This window comes from Babylonia areolata, chromosome 4 (assembly GCF_041734735.1).
Source record: "Babylonia areolata isolate BAREFJ2019XMU chromosome 4, ASM4173473v1, whole genome shotgun sequence".
In the NCBI taxonomy this organism is placed as follows: Eukaryota; Metazoa; Mollusca; class Gastropoda; order Neogastropoda; family Buccinidae; genus Babylonia; species Babylonia areolata.
In genome coordinates this window covers 48,471,032-48,483,531 of record NC_134879.1, presented here as the reverse complement: position 1 = coordinate 48,483,531, position 12,500 = coordinate 48,471,032, and the positions used below count along the sequence as shown (strand labels likewise).

Below are 12,500 nucleotides of genomic sequence, written 5' to 3'. Positions count from 1 at the left end.
GGCGAGGGGGAGTCAGAGAGAGAGAGAGAGGGAGGGGTGAGAGAGAGAGAGAAAGAGAAGGGGGAGGGGGAGAGAGAGAGAGGGAGTGGTGAGAGAGAGGGAGGGAGGGAAGGGTGAGAAAGAGAGAGGCGGGAGGGACGAACGAACGAACGAACGAACGAAGTTTTTTTATTGAGGGAAGTGGAATAAGCATATATGTGCTTTTTTTCATCCAGCCCTCAGGGCAAATGGAAAGTGAAAATGAATCAAAACATCCACAAAGTAGCAAAGAGATGAAGAAATAAAGACATGACATTCACATTCACATTTAAACATCTACATAATAAACATGTACATCTACATAATCATGATACAAACATCATCATATCATGAAGGAAAAAGATCAAACCATGCACCCCCCCCCAAAAAAAAAAAAAAACAAACAAAAAAACAAAAACAAAAAAACACACACACACAAAACAAAAAAAAACAACAACAAAAAAACAGAAACAAAAAAAAACAAAAAAACACACAGCCCCTCCCAAGCCTCCCCCCCCCCCCCCCAAAAAAAAAGGAAAAAAAAAAAAAAAAAAAAAAAGGATTCAGGACACTGATTGTGGTTGTTTCTCATTAAGTAGTGCGATAGCCGTTAGACATACAATTGAACTATATATGCGTATTCAATAAGATAAAGTCAAGTTAAGTAGGATTGTTGACATAATTGTCCATAAGGTGTGTATGGTAATGTTTTTTGAATTCTTGAATGCTTTTCTGAACATTAAGATTGGATGAAATATTGTTCCATAAACAGCCTCCTGAATAAATGAGACTGGATTTAAACAGATCTACTCTTGGAATGGGGATCTTAATCTTGTTGGTCTGGCGGACTAGCGTGGTGGGAAATCTATCTCTCAAAGATGGAGCATAATTAGACATGATTTTAAAAATAAAAACTGCTTTGTTGTATTCAAGTTTAAGCTTTTGGGGAAGAATATCTAAATGTCTGTAGTCGTCAGCAGTCAGTGATGAAGATTTCAGAAGGATTAATTTAAGAGCTCGTCTATGCAGACTTAGTAAAGGTTTTAGTATATTATCGCTAGCTGAATCCCAGAGTGTTGACGCATAGTTAATATGTGATTCAATATAAGCAAAAAAGAATAATTTTCTACAATGCAAATCAAGAAAATGTTTAATTCTGGAAAGCTGATAAATCTTTTTGGATAGGGTTTTGCATAATGACATAATATGACTGGACCAAGATAAGTTGTTATCAATGGTGACTCCAAGAATTTTATGATTATCAACTTCTTCTATTGGATGACCATTAATGGAAAAGGGTGGAAGGTTGTGTGAAAAATTTTGGCGTTTCTGTCTGGTGGTGAGTATCAGACATTTCGTTTTTTTTGGATGGAGACGCATGTGATTTAAATTGGACCATCTAACTATATCATTAATGCTTTGTTGTAGAGCATAGTGCACTTTGTCTATTGTTGTGTGATTTGTATGTATTGTTGTATCGTCTGCAAACATCTCACATAATGCATTAATAAATAGAGGCAAATCATTTATATAAACAGAAAACAATATTGGACCAAGAATTGAACCCTGAGGAACTCCGTAATAGATAGACTGTAAAGAGGATTGAGATTCATTCATAGATACAATTTGTCTTCTGTCTGATAGAAATGAAGATATGAGGTCAAGTGTATTTCCAGAAAAGCCATATAATTTTAGTTTTTTCAAAAGAAGAGTGTGGTCTATCACATCAAATGCCTTCATAAAATCCACCATGAGAACACCAGTAATTTCATTATTGTTTATATTTGTGAGCCATTGTTCGACTAAGTTAGTGAGTGCTGTATGACAGGAGTGCTTGGACCTGAAACCAGACTGATTTGGATGAAATAATTTGTAGTGATTGAAGTGATTAAGGATATGTTTGTTAATGTGTTTTTCTAAAGGTTTTGACAATATTGATAAAATTGAAATTGGTCTGTAATTGGAAGGGTCTGTACGGTCTCCTGACTTAAAAATGGGTACTACTTTCGCGACTTTAAAAGATTTAGGAATTATCTTTTTTGTGATACATTGGTTATAGACATAAGTAAGTGTTTCGGCAATTATAGGAGCAGAGAGTTTTAAAATCTTTCCATCTATACCATCAATACCTTTCGAACCTGTTTGTTTTAAGTGGGAAAGAGCATAGTAAACTTCATGTACATCCATAAGAGGGATATCAAGGTGTGATGAAATATTTTTAGTGTTACAAAAGGTTTCGAGAATATCAAGTGAATTAAGGGAAGACATGTTTGTTCCTACTGTTGAGTTAGCTACATTACAAAAATGTGTATTTAGGTTTTCTGCTGATATGTCGTTAGTTGTTGTGGATTGCGTGATATTATGTTTATTATTTAACTGATTTATGGCTTTCCAAATCAATTTATTATTGGATTTTGTGGAAATAAGTTCTTGAAAATAATTCTTTTTTTCTGAACGTTTCAAAGCATTTACAAGATTACGTTGTTTTCTGAATTCATCTTTCTTACCTTCTGAGAGAGACGAATCTCTTTCCTTAATCTTATCATCAATGGTTTTAGTCATCCACGGCTGTTTAGGATAGCTTTTGACACGTTTTGTTATGAATGGAGCATGTTTATCATATACATTAAGAAAATTGTGATACCAAACCTCCAGTGCTTCTTCAGGATTAGAGAACTGATAAACAGCTGACATATTAGAATGTATCAAGTTCTGTAGGAATAAATCCTTATCAAATTGTCTAAAATCTCTATGGCAAACGGTTTTATGTCTATTTGCAGGAATTTTTACACCTCGTTTGGACCATGTGAAACATATAGGGGAATGGTCACTGCAGCCAAACGTTGGGGAACATACTTCTGTTATGGAGTTTGTAGATGAAGCGTATATATGATCTATAAGTGTTTTTGACGTTGCAGTAACTCTCGTGGGTATGTCAATTAACTGCGTTAGGTGAAATGATTCATAAAGTTTTGTCCAGTGTTTGTTTGATTTGAGTAAGTCAATATTAAAGTCACCTAATAGTATTATTTCACTTGAAGACAAAGAAGCTTCTTCCATCATCAACATAAACTTGTCTATCCAATCTACATGTTCAGCTGGATTTCTGTAGATAAAGCCGAGAAGGATAGGTTTTGATTTCTTAAAGCGTATTTCGATCCATACAGATTCAACTTGATAATTTTCGAGTGATTCAATTCGTTTAAAGTTAATGTTTTGTTGAACATATACAACAAGGCCTGTTTCTCTAGAACATTTCGGATCATTACGAATAATACAATAGCCTGGTAGTAGTAAATCAGAGTCTTGTATATGGTCTGTTAGTCTTGATTCAGCAAATCCGAATATGTGAAACTGTTTTCCGGAGTTTGAAAGGACATGGGATACATCAGCGAGTTTGTTGATGATATGATTAATATTCAGAAAACCTACTTTAAAACCATCGGATATTGGCCAAGTGTTAAGTGTTTTAGTCATGGAACAGAAAAAGTGAATACAACAGTATCAAAGATGACTATTAATGTTATACAATGGTACAATGGAAAGGAGAACAAAAAGACACAAGAAGTACCAAAGGGCACCTCCAAAAGTACACAGTGTGCAATATACTTAACCACTGTTTAACAACCTATCAAATAACAAGTCACATAGAATATAGTCGAATACACCAAGTAATTAGGTCAATTATATATCCAAGTTTTCACCGTCATCAAATAAGAAGTCACATAGAATACAATTCAAATATAGCAAGTAATAAGGTCAATAATATTTACTGCGTCCGCACAACTCACGTAATTTGCGCTGAATATAGTTTTGGTCCGGCAAACTATGACAACCTCATGTGCATTACAAGATCACGAGTGTGTCCGCAACACACACACACACACACACACACACACACACACACACACACACACACACACACGCATGAACGTTCACGCGAATGTGCACTTACCGCACCCACGCACTTGCTGCACGAGCGTGTGAACATTCGCAGAACTATACATATCACACGCATGATTCACATAATTGTACATGTACATTTGTATACCGGAATGCTATTAATATATAAATATATGAATATATTATATGTATATATGAATTTATATTTTAGTATAACACCCAATTAGACAGATGGTATTGGTGAGAAATCAAATCAATCTATGTTGTTTATAGCCCTGCCGACCACTAAGGTCATAATCATCAGGGCTATGTTGATGAGAAAACTCACACAGGTGTACCATAATAGTGGGGGCGGAAATGTTGTTGGAATGACAATATTTTTGATGCCATCTTAAATAGTTCGTCAGTGTATGCGTCATAATTCACAGGCATTGCAGGATTTCCCGTTTCTTGTCTCTGGGAGATGTTTGGACGGATATTAGCTCCATGGTTACTGTTGTATGAGGTGGTGATATTTTGATTTGGGTGATTGTAATATTGGAACTGATGAGGGTGTTTGGGAGGCATGGAAAACGGGGGAGGGGTGAGAGAGAGGGGGGGAGGAGGGAGGGAGGAAGAGGGAGGGAGAGAGAGAGAGAGAGAGAGAGCGATGAAGAAATTAAAAAAAAAAAGGAAATGCTTACATCATCAAACTACCGTAACAGATGTCATCCTGGACTGTACAGCAAATCTGCAATGGCAAGCTACTGTCACGAAACTGTCAAAAAAACCCAAACAAAACCAACAACAGCAAACAAACCAAAAAAAGAAAAAAACCCATACACACACACACACACACACACACACACACACACACACATACATATATATATATATATATATATAATATATATATATATATATATATATATATATATATATATATATAACACATAACTATCTATCTATCTATCTATCTATCTACCTCTCTATCTGTCTAACTGTCTATGAATAAATAAATGAATAAATAAACACACACACACGTATAAACAAAAAAAAGTATATATATATATATATATTACACAGCCATATAATTATTGGTATTTTTCAAACATGGACAATGCATTCATGTATATGTTATATCTCATTAAAAAAAAAAAAAAGTGACACACACATACACACAGACCGCAAAACACTGACTTCTACCTAACTCCCACCCCGCCACCCTTACTACCCTCTACCCCACCCCACTCCTACCCCCACCCCCCCCCTAACCCTACTCCACACACACACACACACACACACACACACACACACACACGTGGTGTAACAGATGCACATGGAGCAGATCATGGCCCGGGCACCAAAGTACGGCATAGTGGTGGAGCTGAATGCGAACGGCCAGATCATCCGCAGCCTGCACGACCCCACGGGCGCCGCCTTCACGGCCGTCAGCGAGGTGGAGGAGGAGATGGGGCTGCTGTTCCTGGGTTCCTACAGCAACAAGTACATCGGGGTGCTGTCCATGAGCCTCCTGCCCACACCCGTGGAGCCGCCGACCCCTCCGCCTGGTGGGTGTTTTTTTTTTTTTTTTTTTTTTTTTTTTTTTTTTTTTTTTACTCACTTGTGTAAACAAAGTGAGTCTATGTTTTAACCCGGTGTTCGGTTGTGTGTGTGTGTGTGTGTGTGTGTGTGTCTGTGTCTGTGTGTGTGTCCGTGGTAAACTTTAACATTGACATTTTCTCTGCAAATACTTTGTCAGTTGACACCAAATTTGGCATAAAAATAGGAAAAAATTCAGTTCTTTCCAGTCATTTTGTTTAAAACAATATTGCACCTCTGGGATGGGCAAAAAAAAGAAGAAGAAAAAAAAGAAGCCTAATTATATGCAAACTGCATTTACTGTTATATTTATATTTTTTTGTATTCTCTGAACTTGGCACTTTGACCTCTTGTTCTGACACAACAACAAGAGAAGTCATTATTATCATTTTTTGTTCAACAATAATAATAATAATGGATACTTATATAGCACACTATCCAGAAATCTGCTCTAGGTGCACTTCTTTTGCTAAGCATGGAATTTTTATTTATTTTGCAAACGTTTTGGTGCAGATGGTAAAAAAGGGAAATTACTCTGTAATTAATGCTAGGGGACCTAATTTATCACAAGTGAGTCTTGAAGGCCTTGCCTCTCTTGTTTTTTCATATTATAATTATAATTTATTTGTTTATCTATTTATGTATTTATTTACTGATTTATGTACGCTTATCTATTATTTATCAACCTTTTTTTTCTTCTCAAGGCCTGACTAAGCGCGTTGGGCTACGCCGCTGGTCAGGCATCTGCTTGGCAGATGTGGTGTAGCGTATATGGATTTGTCCGAACGCAGTGACGCCTCCTTGAGCTACTGAAACTGAAACTGAAACTGAAACTGAAACTGTTGGTGGTGGTGGTGGAAGGTGGCAGAATGTTCAAGACGCTCAGCTGCCAGTACAGAGAGTCCGTGAGGGTGTGGGTTCCTATCCCGCACTCGCGCCTTTTCTGCATGGTTTGACTGGAAAATCATACTGAGCGTCTAGTCTTTTAGGACGAGACGATATACCGAGATCCCGCACTTGGCGCACTGGTAACCCCCCCCCCCCTCTCTCTCGTCCTCTAGCAAAATTTTTTTTTTTTTAAATCTCTCTATATATACATATATACATACACACACACACACACACACGCCTCCTTGAGAAATTGAAAGTGAAAGTGATGGTGGTGCTCTTGGTGTTCATCTGTTTATCTGTCCATTTGTCTATCAATCTGTTGATTGATTGATTGGATTATCAACCAACGCATTCATTCATTCGTGTATTTATTTGTTTATTCATTTATTTATCTATCTATTATGTTTTTATATATTTATTTTTCTATGTTTTTATGTTGTTTTTTTATGGCTCGTTTTGGTTTGTGTCATAGACATGGACCCGGGGATATGCACCTCCTCACCGGTCCTCTTTATGCTTACTTATTTCATTTAATCTGTTTATGTTTATATTTCATGTTATCTGTCTTGGATATGGAAGACATGATATCATTATTTTCGCCTCTTCATTTTGATTCCCGATGCTCTGTGTATCTAATGATAATAATAATAATAATAATTTAATCATAGCTCATTTCAGGCTTCTGGATTCTTAACTCCGCCTGTTTGTTGCTCATTGTTCTGTTTGTATTGATACATGATATTAGATAGACTGGTTAGAGGTTCTTTCATAAACATATCCAAACAGAAGTGTACACTGCGGATACATACCCGCTGCAACGAATTGACGAAAAGGACTGTGCGTGCATAGATTAATATCGTGACCACTACAACAGGCTTCCTCGTACATCAGCAAAAAAAACAACAACCCACAAACAATCCTACCCCCTCCACTACCGTACCCGCGGCCTCCTCCTTCCCTCCCTCTGCTGCCTCCCTCCCACCACCGCCCCCCAAACCCCTCCCGAAAATGATGGCCCCACATCTTGATTGACGGGGTCGTATTGGAGAGGTTATGCTCCCTTTCAGAAACGGAAACTGAATAATTCGCCTCTCTCGGTCAGTGTGTGTCTGTTTCTGTGTGTGTGTGTGTGTGTGTGTGTGTGTGTGTGTGTGTTGTGTGCGCGCGTACGCGTGTGTATGTGTGTGCGCGCGTGCGCGTGTGTATGTTTTGCTGTTTTCTACACTTTTCCATTTCCCTTCTATTTCTTTTCTGTTTGCTACACTTTTCTTACTCTACATCTCTTTATTCATCCTTTTGAGTGTCAGTGCAAACCTGTCTGTTTTGACATACGTGTCAGTGCATTTGTGTCGAGAATAAAGCAGTGTCAGAGAAACAAACAGGAGGAAATCATGTCGCCTTGTCCAGGGCCAGCCAGCTCCAAGGAGAACCCTCGCAACTCCAGTGGCTGCTACATCAACAACAACACTGAAAAGAAGAAGAAGAACAAAAACAACGGCAACAATTACAGCAGTAGTAACACTAACAACAACAACAACAAAGGCAACATCAACATCAGCATCACCAGTGGTAACCGCAATAACAACAACAGCAGCAACAGCAACGGTGACTCCAGCTTCAAACACAACAGCGTCAACAACAGCGGCAACACAAAAATCTTCCTCCTCATCAGGCAGATGGTCGAGCAGGTGGAAGCCCAAACCAGACACCTTCCTGACCGGCAGCTACACGGTCTGGTGCTGGAGACTTTGGGCCGGTTGATGACCACGCTGGCCAACACACAACGCATGCTTGACCGCACCAGTCGCTTTCAGAACGACCTGCGCTACCTGAAACACATGCTGCCCTTTGCCGTCACCACCCGGACCTTCCGGCTGCTGTTGTAGATGGGGAGGAGTCTGGTAGCGGTAGAAACTCCTTTCCAGCGTCTGGTTCTGGTTCTGGAGGAAGAGCGGGAACAGGAGAATGGGGAGGAGGTGTTGGAGGAAGAGAAGGAGGAAGGAGGGTAGAGTTGAATGCTCCAGGAGGAGGAAGAGGAGGAGGAGGAAGCGGAGATGGAATAGGAAGAGGAATAGGAGGAGGAGGGGGAGGAGGAGTTGGAGGTGGAGGTGGAAGAGGAGAAGGAGGAGGAATGAGAGTAGAGTGGACTGCTCCAGGAGGAGGAGGAGGAGAAAGAAGTGGTGGAAGAGGAGAAGGAACAGGAGAAGGAGGAGGAATAGGAGGAGGAGGAGGAATAGGAGGAGGAGTATGGAAAGTAGAATGGACTGCTCCAGGAGGAGGAGGTGTCATCCAGGGAATATCTTCCCCGACAGGAGCTGTTGGTCCCAAACAAGTGTCAGCCGAAACTAAGGAAGGTCCTGGAAACGCGTACCCATTTCTGGCACGCACCGCAGTTCAAAGAAACGCAAGGGTCACCCCGCCTCTGACAGCTGCTACTGGGATCCCGACCTCGTATGTGACGCCCGTACCGTTCTCATTTCCACACGATCCACTACGGAGACGCCTCATTTAGTGAGTCATGTACTACCCCCCCCCCACCCCCCCCCCGAGGACTATGCCCATGGAGCCCTTACAAAGCAATGTACGTGGACGGTTGTATTCATCCAGGATAGGTCTCCATTTCCACATGTGGACCCACCCCAGTAAAAGGTGAAATCTGCTTCGTCTACTCATTCGTCTTGCCTTGGAGAGACTCCATCATTTACTGATCCTCGAGAAAGACCTGAAAGGATGGGCTCCAATCAGACACGTTCCACCCATGCCCCACATTTTATTTATTTATTATGTATATAGCGGTGACTTTTTTTTCGTATTCTGAAACTGAACTGTTTTTGCCATTTTGTTTACTGACGAATATGCACTTTTAAACGTCTTGTGTATTGCGTTAGTTTGGTGCAAAAGGAAAGAAAGAATTCTACACACTCATTGTACGTGAAGTATCTCAACGTTTGTGTTTTCATCGAGCCATATTTGAGAGAAAATATTTGCTAAGGAAACACATCCAGCTTACCAATGTTATCACTTCAGAGTTACCATGGAGAACTCCAACCAATGTTAACGCTTCAAAGTTACCACGGAGAACTCCAACCAATGTCAGCACTTCAAAGTTTCTGTGGTGAACTCAACCAGTGTCAGCACTTCAAAGTTTCTTTGTGGAACTCAACCAGTATCAGCACTTCAAAGTTTCTGTGGGGAAGTCAACCAGGGTCAGCACTTCAAAGTTTCTTTGTGGAACTCAATCAGTGTCAGCACTTCAAAGTTTCTGTGGGGAAGTCAACCAGTGTCAGCACTTCAAAGATTCTTTGTGGAACTCAACCAGTGTCAGCACTTCAAAGTTTCTTTGTGGAACTCAATCAGTGTCAGCGCTTCAAAGTTTCTGTAGGGAACTCAACCAGTGTCAGCACTTCAAAGTTTCCGTGGGGAAGTCAACCAGTGTCAGCACTTCAAAGTTTATTTGGGGAACTCAACCAGTGTAGCACTTCGAAGTTTCTGTGGGGAAGTCAGCCAGTGTCAGCACTTCAAAGTTTCTATGAGGAACTCAACCAGTGTAGCACTTCAAAGTTTCCGTGGGGAACTCAACCAGTGTAGCACTTCAAAGTTTCAATAAAGAACCCAAACTAATTTTAGCACTTCAAAGTTTCCACGGAGAACTAAAACCCAGTGTCAGCACTTCAAAATTGCCGTAGAGATCTTAAACCAATGTTAACGCTTAAAGCGATTACAAAATACACAGCATACTTGTTTGAGAACTGTTATGTGAAGCAGGACGGTGTCAAAATTTGTTACTTTATCACAATTTTATCCAAAGAAAATAGAGCAGGCTATTCTTATTCTCCATGACCGTGATCAGGTCAGTATTAGAAAACCAGACGATCCAAATGTCGTGGGTAGGATGTGAGACATCACCTGGTTAACTACGATCGAAAACATTATTTTTTCACAGATGATTCAGTAAATGATATTGAAACTACAGAGCTGATATAATTCATTCTTTAAAAACGGAAAGATCGCTTTTCTGGACTTGTTTCTCTATTTTTTAACCAACAGAATTGTCTTTATTTTGATGGTAATAAATCAGTCACATAAAACATGATGATGGATGAAAAAAATATTGATGACAGATGATTGTGTGTTTGACTGGACATACAAAAAAAAAAAAAAAAAAAAAAAAAAAAACAACACACACGCCAATATCTTGATATCCACTTTCGCTCCAACAGCCTTTTCCTCCATTTTCAGTCTGCCTATTGTGCTGACTGCAGCACGGAAAACACTGCCCTCCACATCCTGAATAATCTGCTCTGCGTGTAGCGTCCAACTCAGGAAAAAGCCTCCATTCAAACTCTGCATGACATATCAGCAGCCTTTGACACAATTGATCACTCGATCCTTCTTTCCCTCGCTCAGTATACTTTTTGTATAAGTGGCATCGCTCTCAGCTTGTTGAAACCGTATCCTTAAGACCGATTCTAATCTGTTATGGTTGGCAGTCGCTAATCTGAACACCTTAAAGTTAAACACGGAGTTCTACAAGGAACTGTTCTAGGCTCCATTCTTTTCACACTATATGCTGCTCCTCTTGCTGAAATTATCAATCACGACAAGTTTAGTCATCATTTTGATGCAGAGGACACTCAACCAAACAAAAATGACACTCCTGGAAATTTGTCTTTTCTCTTGCGTAAAACATCTGATTGCTTCAGAGCTGGATGGCTCAGACTAAACTACAATTAAATACCGGTAAATCTGAAACAATACTCATGGGGACCAGACAGAAATCTCCTCTATCACTCTTGGCTCAGTCAAACCTATACTTCAATCCGTCTCTCCAGCTCCCTCAGGAACCTTGGTGTTGTCCTTGACAACACACTGTCCACCAAAAATTATCAGTCAGACCTGTAAATCCTGCTACTATCAATTACAGTACATGAGTTTTTATACGGAATTATATGTCTAACCACATAAAAACTCGTCGCTTTCTCCATTCTGTCTAGCCACGACTACGATAATTCTCCCTTGTCTGGTTCGCCTGGTGTGTGTGTGTGTGTGTGTGTGTGTGTGTGTGTGTGTGTGTGTGTGTGCGTGCGCGCGTGCGTGCGCGCGTGTGATGAGTGTGTTTATGCGTGTATGTGTGTGTGCTCGTGTGTGGTTCTTTCTTCCTTGCATGTGTGCAGACATGAATATATCTAGAAACAACGCTATTGAATCACCAGTATATGCTAGGTCAGGTGTTAGCTTCTGTAACGAAGAAAACGTTTAAGCAGGTGCGGTGCGACGTACACGGGTCAGTCAGCATGCCCTGACACCTCCTTGACACTGAGACTGAAACTGAAGCTGAAACTATCAGCCATGTCCTTCATGTTGCTGAATAAACGTCACTGTCTTCTGCCTTGTCCTTCATCTTGTTGAATAGACGTCACTCTCTTCTGCCCTGTCCGTCATCTTGTTGAATTGAATAAAGGTCACTCTCTTCTGCATTGTCCTTCATCTTGTTGAATAGACGTCACTCTCTTCTGCCCTGTCCTTCATCTTGTTGAATAAACCGCCACTCTCTTCTGCCTTGTCCTTCATCTTGTTGAATAAACTTCACTCTCTTCTGCCTTGTCCGTAATCTTGTTGAATAAACGTCACTCTCTTCTGCCTTGTCCTTCTTCTTGCTGAATTGAATAAACGTCACTCTCTTCTCTTGTTCTTCATCTTGTTGGTTGAATAAACGTCACTCTCTTCTGCCTTGTCCGTCATTTTGTTGAATAAACCATCACTTACTCTCCTTCTTCCTTTTCTAATCATCATCATCATCATCATTATCATCATCATCATTATTATCAACACCCAAATATGTACATGTAAAAACAAACAAACAAACAAAACAAACTGAACACTGGGTAACTTCAACCCATCAAACTCTTGACCGTTTGTTTGGCATGCTTCCTTCCTTCCTTCCTTCCTTCCTTTCCCTTTCCCCTTTCTTCATTCACAGCCACCACCACCCCCGTCCCGCCCCTTGTCACCCTGCCGCCCACCACCAACCCCCAGGTGAACTTCCTGAACCACGTGAGGGCGGTGATCTCCCAAATGAGCAAGGAGAGACTTCAGCAGATCATCCT

The 12,500-nt window shown here is 40.3% G+C and overlaps 1 protein-coding gene across 3 annotated transcripts in view; it reads left to right on the top strand.

Moving 5' to 3' along the window:
* Positions 1-12,500, top strand: part of LOC143281722 (adipocyte plasma membrane-associated protein-like) — a 42,144-nt gene that overhangs the window by 26,675 nt on the left and 2,969 nt on the right. For all 3 annotated transcript variants that reach the window (XR_013055157.1, XR_013055156.1, XM_076586994.1), the window contains exons 8-9: positions 5,234-5,471; positions 12,374-12,500. The exon at positions 12,374-12,500 is cut by the window's right edge. Coding sequence is in view for 1 of the 3 variants with exons in the window: in XM_076586994.1 (XP_076443109.1) it covers positions 5,234-5,471; positions 12,374-12,500 (365 nt within the window). In the remaining 2 variants the exon portion in view is untranslated. The remainder of the gene's footprint in view (positions 1-5,233; positions 5,472-12,373) is intronic.